The 9,302-nt window shown below is 41.8% G+C and overlaps 1 protein-coding gene across 1 annotated transcript in view; it reads right to left on the bottom strand.

Moving 5' to 3' along the window:
• The window catches only part of scarf2 (scavenger receptor class F, member 2), a 71,849-nt gene that overhangs the window by 27,021 nt on the left and 35,526 nt on the right, over positions 1-9,302 (bottom strand). Inside the window, exons 5-6 of the mRNA XM_043715623.1 lie at positions 6,728-6,946; positions 5,307-5,435 (exon numbers count right to left, since the gene is read on the bottom strand). Of these exons, the coding sequence (XP_043571558.1) occupies positions 5,307-5,435; positions 6,728-6,946 (348 nt within the window). The remainder of the gene's footprint in view (positions 1-5,306; positions 5,436-6,727; positions 6,947-9,302) is intronic.

Genomic DNA, 9,302 nt, shown 5'->3' on the forward strand with positions numbered 1-9,302 from the left:
AGCATAGGAGGTTGAGGGGGTGACCTTAGAGGTTTATAACATCATGGGGAAGATAGAGACGGTGAATGAATAGCAAGAGTCTTTTCCCTAGGATGGGGGAGTTCAAGACTAGGGGTATATTTTTAAGGTGAGAGGAGAAAGATTTAAAAAGGACACGAGGGTCAACTTTTTTAACAAGGAAAGTGGTTCGTGTGTAGAATGAATTGCCAGCGAAAGTGATTGGTGCAGGTACAGTTACCACATTTAAAAGACATTTGAATAAATTCATGAATAGGAAAGGTTTGGGCCAAACACAGGCAGGTGGGTCTAGTTTAGTTTGGGAACATGGTTGGCAGGGTCTGGTTGAACTGAAGGTTCTGTTTCCATGCTATTTGAGTCTATGATTCTATGATGTCAGCCAAGGATTTCAGCACTGGATGAGCTGAAGTGATGGTGGAGGCAGGAGACTGTGGAATGGTGCAAGTAAGCAGACTTGGTAATGAACAAGATATGAGATTTAAAGTGCAAACCCATCAACATTGTAAATGGTCTTTCTGAGCTTCAGAAAGTTCACCGTGACTGAAAAGAAATGTGATGCTGACAGATCAGTGTGACCAGAGATGAAGGCTACAGTTATCCAGAAATGGAGCTGCATAAACTTGAGATTCTGGCAAACAAAAGTAATCAAAGATCCAATAGAAATTGTGGAGAGCTACATCAGAATATCAATACACTTGTAGGAGATGACCAGAGACAATGTTCCTGTGAATATAGCATCAACAAAAGGAAAAAAACAGTGTGCTAAGTAAGGATTAACCCTCCTGGCACCCTGAAGGAATTTACAGAATCCAGAGAGACCTGGATAGCATGGACGTGGAGAAGATATTCCACTAGTAGAAGTGACTAGGATCCAAGGTCACAGCCTCAGAGTGAAGGTGTGGCCATTTAGAACTGAAATGAGGAGGAATTTCTTCAGCCAGAGTTGTGAATCTTTGGAACCCATTGCTGCAGAAAGCTGGGGAGGCCAAGTCATTGAGTGTTTTCAAAACAGAGATAGATAGATTCTTGATTAGTAAGAAGATCAAAGGTTACGAGTAGAAGGCAAGAGAATGAGGTTGAGAATCATATCAACCATGATCCCATGGTGGAACAGAATCGATAGCTGAATGCCCAAATTTTGCTCCTGTATTTTAAGGTCTTATGCTATTGTTTCAATTACACTCAGAAAGTTAACAATGAAAACATTCAAGAATATGCCATGCAGCTCAATATCAGCATGGGCACATTAAAAAAGATGTAGTAATCACCACATACAATAATGCAGAAAATTGGAGAAGAATGCAGGCAGATAACGCACATTGGTCATGGCCAAAAAACACAGAACAGACTCAGTAAAAAGAATTGTCACTGAAACACATATGTATGGCTTTTCATTAAAGTAATTATTAAACTTTTAGCAGGATCCTACAGTGGAGCAGCTTTTCTTTATTCATTCTCAGGAAATGGACATTGCTGGCTAGAGCAATATTTATTATCTCTTCCAATTGCCTTTCGAGAAGGTGATGGTGAGCTACCTTCCTGAACCACTGCAATTCATTTAGTGTTGAGACACCTACAATACTGTTGGAAAGGAAATCCAGGATTTTAACCCAGTGACAGTGAAAGAATGACAATATATTTCCAAATCAGGATGGTGTGCTTGGAGGAGAACTTGCAGGTGATAGTGTTCCCATGTATTTGCTACCCTTGTCCTTTCAGGTGATTGAAGTTGAAAGGTTGGAAGGAATTACCGAAGAAGCCTTGATTTGTTTCCATGCATCATGTACATGGTACACACTGCCGATACTGTGCATGCACGGTGGTGGGTGTAGATGGTGAAGATTTTAGATGGAGTGATAATCAAGTGGCTTTTTAATCCTCAATGATGTCAAGTTTTTTAAGTGTTATTGGAGATGCATTCATCCAAACAAGTGGAGAGTATCCCACCATACTTCTTGTACCTTGGAGATGATATATAGATTTTGAGGTGAATTTCTCCCTAGACAATTCCCAGCCTCTGACCTGCTCTTCGATACATAATGTTTATATGGTTGGTCCAGTTCTATTTCTGGTCAATGGGAACTACCAGCTTATTGACAGTGGAGAATTCAGCAATAGTAATGCCATTGAATGTCAAGGTGGAATGGTTGTTTAGGTTTTTAGAGCTGTTTTTTGCCTGGCACTTGCATGATGCAAATCTAACTTGCCACTTATCAGTCCACATGTAAACTTGTCTGGGTCTTGCTGCATTTGGATACAGACTGCTTCAGTGCACCTAGGGAGTCAGAAATGGTACTTAACATTCCAATGATTGGACAAGCCATAACAGGCTGGAAAATCCCAGACACCACCATTGACCCATCAACATGTCACTATGTGTAGCTGTTGGAATGGTGCAATGTGTCTTGTAAAACCATGGGTTTGGCAAAAAGAACAAAATATCAAGCCAAGTTCATCTCTCAATGATTATCCAGTGATGTGTATGAAGATCGTAGTGTTCACATGGGTTGAGAGCAACAATATACCTCCATTGTGATAACCTTCATTTCTGAAGAGCCTAATGAAAATCACAAGAAGAAGGGCACCTGGCTGAGATAGCAGACAGTGGTCATCTGCAGAATAACAGTCCTGCTGGAGTGAATGTATTGGGAAGAAAGATGAGGGTATTCTGAAAAGATCAAAACAATGAGCTAACTTTATCCTCTCCACTCTAATTCTGAAGAGCTTGATGTAGCCATTGACCATGAGCAGGAAAGTTTGATTCTGGTTTGCAAGCTGCATTGTTCAAACAGGAAGTCTGTTTTAAATTTGGTGGGGGGGGGAAGGGAATAATATTGGAAGAAGAGACACAGAAACCCTACAGCTGCAATTCTGCATGAGAGAGAGGGAGAAGAAAATCATGTCTTTACATATCATCTGACAACTGACAACGATGTCTTGTCATAGAGGCTGATGACAGGAAATGATCAGCAACCACTTCCTCAGGCCCAGCATCCTGGATTTCTGAGCTAATCCTGAAGCAATACAAAAGAAAACACATTGTCCATCTGTCATTATACTCAGCAGCTCGTAAATAAGTTCCTCATTTATTACAGGAACCATTCATGTCCAGGGACTACCCAAGGAAGACTCACTGTTCACAAAGTCTACTTCTCTGAAGTGGGTTACAATTCTTGAGAATGGAGATATAGGTGTAGTTAGGGCGGTTAGAGGGTTAGAGGTTGTTATGGACATTGAGGCTGTGTGTTGTCAATGGATAGGCATCAGGGCTAGGTGATTTACAGGTAAGGTGGCTGTGAGGGGTGAAGGTTAGATGGCCTAACAATGTTCATTACGACTATAGTGAAGACCTGGGGCACCATTTTGAATGACCCATTTTAAAATCCAGTTGAAGACTGCATTGCTCTAGAAGGGAGGAATGAGGAAGGTGGTATGGGATATTGGATTTCTCCCGAGAAACACCAGTGCCACACCACAACTCAGAAAAAAAGTGTTTTGTTTTAAACAAAGACTACTTTTTGGGAATCAGTGTCATGGACTCCCAGGGTAGCCTTTCATCAGCTGCTCAACGGCCTGATCCAACTGGCTGCTGATACTCTGCTAGGCTTCTGAGAGGTCAGGGAAGTGGCAGCTCTTTGTGGAATAGCATGTTTAACTGGGCTACTCAGACATCTATTGTGGGATGTATAACAGCACAGAACCAAATGAGGCAAACATAAAAATGAGTTCAGATTCCAAGATAGCTTGTACAACTTAAATAAAAGCACATCAACCATGCAAAGATACAACGAGCCAGGAAACGACAAGGTCTGAAATGCATTTGGAGTCATATCTGAAAGTTTATAATCCGGTCTCAAATTCTGAAGTGATTAAAATGTCTGTGGATTTTGACTTGCTGCTGTTTCAACTACCAGCCCTCAGTGAAAGCTGAATTAAACCTTTCATTTATGCAACTAACAGGCTAACATCTGGAAATATTTTACTCCTGACCCAGTCATCAAAAGCACGTGTACCCAAGCCCCTCGTAGTTTAATGTCATTCAGTGTTGACAAGTTTCGTCCAGCCGTCTCAAATATCTGCAAACCTATGATCTGTTTGCCAACCTAGTTTAGTGTTCATTGTCACATTAAGACATGGAGCAGCCACACTTTTATAGCATTGGCACATCTATCTCAAAGCCTTAATCTTAAATTACGTTCAACTTTTCCCTTCAGTCTCTCGAAGATATTCGGTTAACTTTCTTGTATGCCTGCAGAGTATCTTGTGACATTTCAATACCACAGGGACCCAAGACCCACTCTTAGTGACATTCCTCATTTTCACTAGATTTACTAACTGTATTGGATTGTCTTGAGGTCTAATTCAGTGTAGCCCAGGAACTGAATTAGGACTGCCTTAGTGTGGAATGATTTAATAACACACTGTGATCCATATACCTGAAGTGAGCATTAAAGATTAGATTAGATTAGATTCCCTACAGTATGGAAACAGGCCCTTTGGCCCAACAAGTCCACACTGACCCCGAAGAGTAACCCACCCAGACCCATTTCCCTCTGACTAACGCACCTAACACTAGGGGCAATTTAGCATGGCCAATTCACCTGACCTGCACATTTTAGGTTTTTTTAAAATTTGCTACAGTGTGGAAACAGGCCCTTCGGCTCAACAAGTCCACACCAACCCTCCAAAGAGCAACCCACCCAGACCCATTCCCCTACATTTACCCCTGCACCTAGCACTATGGGCAATTTAGCATGGCCAATTCACCTGACCTGCACATCTTTGAACTGTGGGAGGAAACCAGAGCACCTGGAGGAAACCCACGCAGACACGGGGAGAATGTGCAAACTCCACACAGACAGTCACCCGAGGGGGGGAAATCGAATCCGGGTCCCTAGTGCTGTGAAGCAGCAGTGCTAACTACTGAGCCACCATGCCACCCAGTAGCAAGCCAGGGGGAACAGGTAAACAGAAAACAATCTTTTAACTACCAGAAAAAACATCAATATAGCACAATGCTCCATTTTGTTCAGAAAATAAATACTTAACATTGATAAAGCTACAATTGTGATAATGCCATGCTGAGAAAAAAAACAATCAACAAGTAAGTTCACAAACACTAATGGACAAACGTGCAATGTGTTAACCTGTCCAACATAGAGCATTCATATGTGAGAAATGTCACGGCTTTGAATGTTCATAAGTATGTGTGGACTGCCAGTTTATAAAATATTTTTGAGCTCACATTGCATTTAATGGAATGTGGTCCTCTGCACTCCAATACTTACAAAGGGCCATGAAAGCCTTTGTTGCAGATGCATTCTCCAGTGGCAAAATGACAAAGTCCATTAATACAATCGGTGCAGACGGAGTTACAGTTCTCACCATAGGTACCGTTTTGGCATTTTACATCACACCTATTACATAAAAAAGAAAACAGTTTTGAAACAAGGAACCACAATAAAAGTACTCTCTTCTGATGTTCTATCCATCACAGAAGACATCTTCAGCCACCAGATGATGTACAATTATCAAAATTATTACAAACAGAAACAGAAATTGCTGGAGAAATGCAGCAGGTCTGGCAGCATCTATAGAGAGGAAAAATTGTTAATGTTTTGAGTCCAGAGAACTGCTTCAGAACTGAGGTCACAGGACTTGAAATGTTAACTCTGTTTTCTCTCCACAGATGTAGCCAGACCTGCAGTGTTTCTCCAGCAATTTCTGTTTTTTGTTTATCTCAGATCCCCAGCATCCACTGTTCTTTGTTTCATTAAACCAAAATTATTAAACAGCTCCTTTTATAACTGTCTGATTTGTCATTGAAAGTCGTCAATCAGATTACTAGTGTGAAACATTCGCACGTACTAGAAGCTGCATATACTAATATTTAATGTAGGCAAAAAGGAACTCATTGTAAGGGATCATGGAGACTGCTTCAATGTCTTGTCTCCTTTTAGCAATGTTTATGTTTAGTGCTACCAAATAAATATAAATATATCTTCCTAGTAGCTTTTGAGTTTATCCAGCAATGATTATCAAGCAATGAAGAACAAATCATTTTGAGATTTTATACTTAGTTTGTACATGCAGGAGCTCAAACACACATTCCAACAGATTCAAGAACAGCTTAGTCCCTGTTGTTATGAGACTGCCGAATGGACCTCTCTAATTTCAAATCTAATGTTGATCTTGCTTTTGTGTACTTTCTGCGCAGCCATAACCCTATATGCCTCACTCTGTCTAAACAATGTATGACCTGTTTTTCCTTGTATGTTATGATCTGCCTGTACTGCACACAAAATAAAACTTTTCACTGTACTTAGACACATGTGACAATAAATCAAATCAAACTGTAAATTAGATCAGTTCAATTGGTGGGCATGCTACAATTGAGCTCCATCCACTTGTAGAGAGTGGAAGTTAACCAAGGTCTCCCATTTGTAATCACTATCCAGTGGTCCTTGTGCATATAGATCCCATGAAGGACCATCCTAGTACAGCAGTGGATACTCACTGTTTTGACTCGATCTTGAAGAATGGTTAACAGTGCATGACACTGGTGCCATGAAACTATGCACCAGCAAGCAATCAAGGCCTTCAGTATAAACAAAAATGGTGAGAAAACCAATGGGATTTAAGATTGAAAAGGGGGTCACTCAAAAACCTTAGCTTGATAAAATAATCAATAACCAAAGCAAATCCTTACCGAGTGCCAATCCAACCAGGATTACAGTGCAGGCATTTCCCATTGATATGGTTACAAGCATGTCCATCTTTGCACGGAGGACATTGCTCTCCACATCCTTCCCCATAGAAACCAGCAGCGCAGATCTTATCACACCTGGTTCCATTCCATCCAGGTTCGCAGGCTAAACATCGACCATCAGCAATCATACAGGGCTGAAGGTTCTTACACTGGCCACACCTAAGGTTACAGAATAGGAACATGCTCAGATTTGTTAGATAAGAAAATGTTTGTGCATTTAAATGGCCTAGAAATAGCCATTTGCGTCATCAATGGACGAGCGCTTCGACGCTTTCTGGCATTTCTTACTCTACGATTTTAGCTTGAACACTGGCCAGTTTATTTTAAGTTGGTTGAAACAATTGCTAATAAAGTAATAGTTGTGCTTCTATTTGGGGCCGTTCTTCCTTCCATGTCGGAAACCTGTCAGCATTTCCTGTTACCATCAATAGCGAGGACTACGCTGTGAGGTGGTCACTTACCCAGTACTTTCACTTTTCAGTCTCTGTCACACTAGGTTGTTTTATCACCTCGTCAGATCGGATTATTTTAATTCACACATCTGACATGAGCCAGTTTATTCCTTACAAAATGAGACTGAGTTTAAATCATCAAAATATGTTAAAATTTGGTTCAATGTAATTTGTAAATTAAACAATGTTGCCACTGTTCTCTCCCTGTGACCATAATCCAATGGTCATTCACACTGCGGCATGTTATAATATCAGATTACAGGGTTATTTACAGCAAAGGAAGAACTCCAGTCCTGAGGAACAACTTTGTGCTTTCAGATTCTGTCAGACAAAAAGTTTGCATCTTGGAATACTGCAGGCCTATCAGGCTCAAGTATTAGTTCCCAAATCTTAGACCGAGAATTGAGATTGTGTCTAACTTGCATCATCAGGTGGTTTATACTGGACAAATCTCACATCTAAGGAAATCTCTCCTACCACCCCGCAAAGAAAGCTAATGAGTCACCGGACATTGTACAGCTGAACAGCGAGGATAACTCTCAAGCAGTTCTTAGAATATAAGCACTAGGAGCAGGAGTAGGCAATTCAGCCCCTCAAGTCTACTGTCACTTGGTAGCATCATGGCTGAACTCATCTCAGCCTCAGCTCGACTTTCCTACCCAATCCCCATAACTCTTTAACCCTTCAACTCCAATGTAGTTAAATCCTCCCTCCTGTAAGGAGACTAAAAACGTGTTCTCATAGCATTTATTTACTGACCATAAGCACCACAACTTGGAATGAAATATTGCTTCAAACCTTCTGACTATAGTATGGATATCCTCATAACCTATTTTATCAATTGCTTTCTGTACCAAATTTGCATGCAGCTAAAAAGTTCCTGTACGAAGATCATCAAGCAATTCCAGGTCACTTACAACATGGGCTAGATGTAGAACAGCGAGGATAACTCTCAAACAGTTCTTAGAATGTAAGAACTAGGAGCCGGAGTAGGCAATTCAGCCCCACAAGTCTACTCTGTCACTTGATAGCACCACGGCTGATCCCATCTCAGCCTCAGCTCCACTTTCCTACCCCTCCCCATAACCCTTCAGCGCATTACTCATTAAACATCAGTCAATCTCCTCCTCACATTTATTCTGTATGCCAGCATCCACCACATTCTGGGATAATGAATTCTACAGATTCACTAGCCTTTGAGAGAAGTAGTTGCTCCTCATCTCTGTTTTAAATCTGCCACCCTGCGCATTAAACTATCACCTCTCACTCTACATTGCTCACAAGGGAAAACGTCCGCTCTAATGTCAATGTCGTCAATGTCCCTTTAACAAGTTATATATCTTAAACAGATTGCCTCTCATTCTTCTAGACTGTAGCAAAACAAACTCGCTACCACAGCCACATTTGCTTCCTCAGTGCCTGCCTCCGTAACCAACTCATCCCACACGGACTCCGGACCACCTTTAAACCAGCAGAGTATGGACCCAAACAGGACAAACAGTACAGACTACAGATTCAAAAACACCAGCAACAGTTCTCCTTCAAGATCCTCCGCTCCACGCTTGCAGCAATGCGCTGGCACTTAACCTCTCTACAGTCAGCCCTGCCTCAGCTGAGGGCCACACTCTCTCAGAATTGCAAAGGACCCACTCTGTACTACATCCTCAGGAGAATCCATACTCTCAACAAACAGTATTTCAATTCCATCTCAAACATCAAAAACTGTAAGTACAACAAACTTTTATCCACCACCTCCATAACCAGCGCTCCTCAAACACTCCAGAAGATTTCCCTGGCCTCGGAACCTATTCCGCCATTAGCCATGCGGCTGATGCAGCAGCCACCCCCACGCTAATTGATGATGTCACTTCCGCCCCCATCATGGCCACTCCCAAAACCACTTCCACCCCTCACAATTCCTCATGCATCACACGTGACATCACATCCGCCCCTCATCATCGCTGATGCCACATGCTCAGTGACTTCCGCCACCCCTACTGCCGTATCTGCCACTACTTCCGCCCCCACTAGCACCACTCACCTGCATTCTGCTGACATGCCCC

The sequence above is a fragment of the Chiloscyllium plagiosum genome, chromosome 25, assembly GCF_004010195.1.
Source record: "Chiloscyllium plagiosum isolate BGI_BamShark_2017 chromosome 25, ASM401019v2, whole genome shotgun sequence".
Lineage (NCBI taxonomy): Eukaryota > Metazoa > Chordata > Chondrichthyes > Orectolobiformes > Hemiscylliidae > Chiloscyllium > Chiloscyllium plagiosum.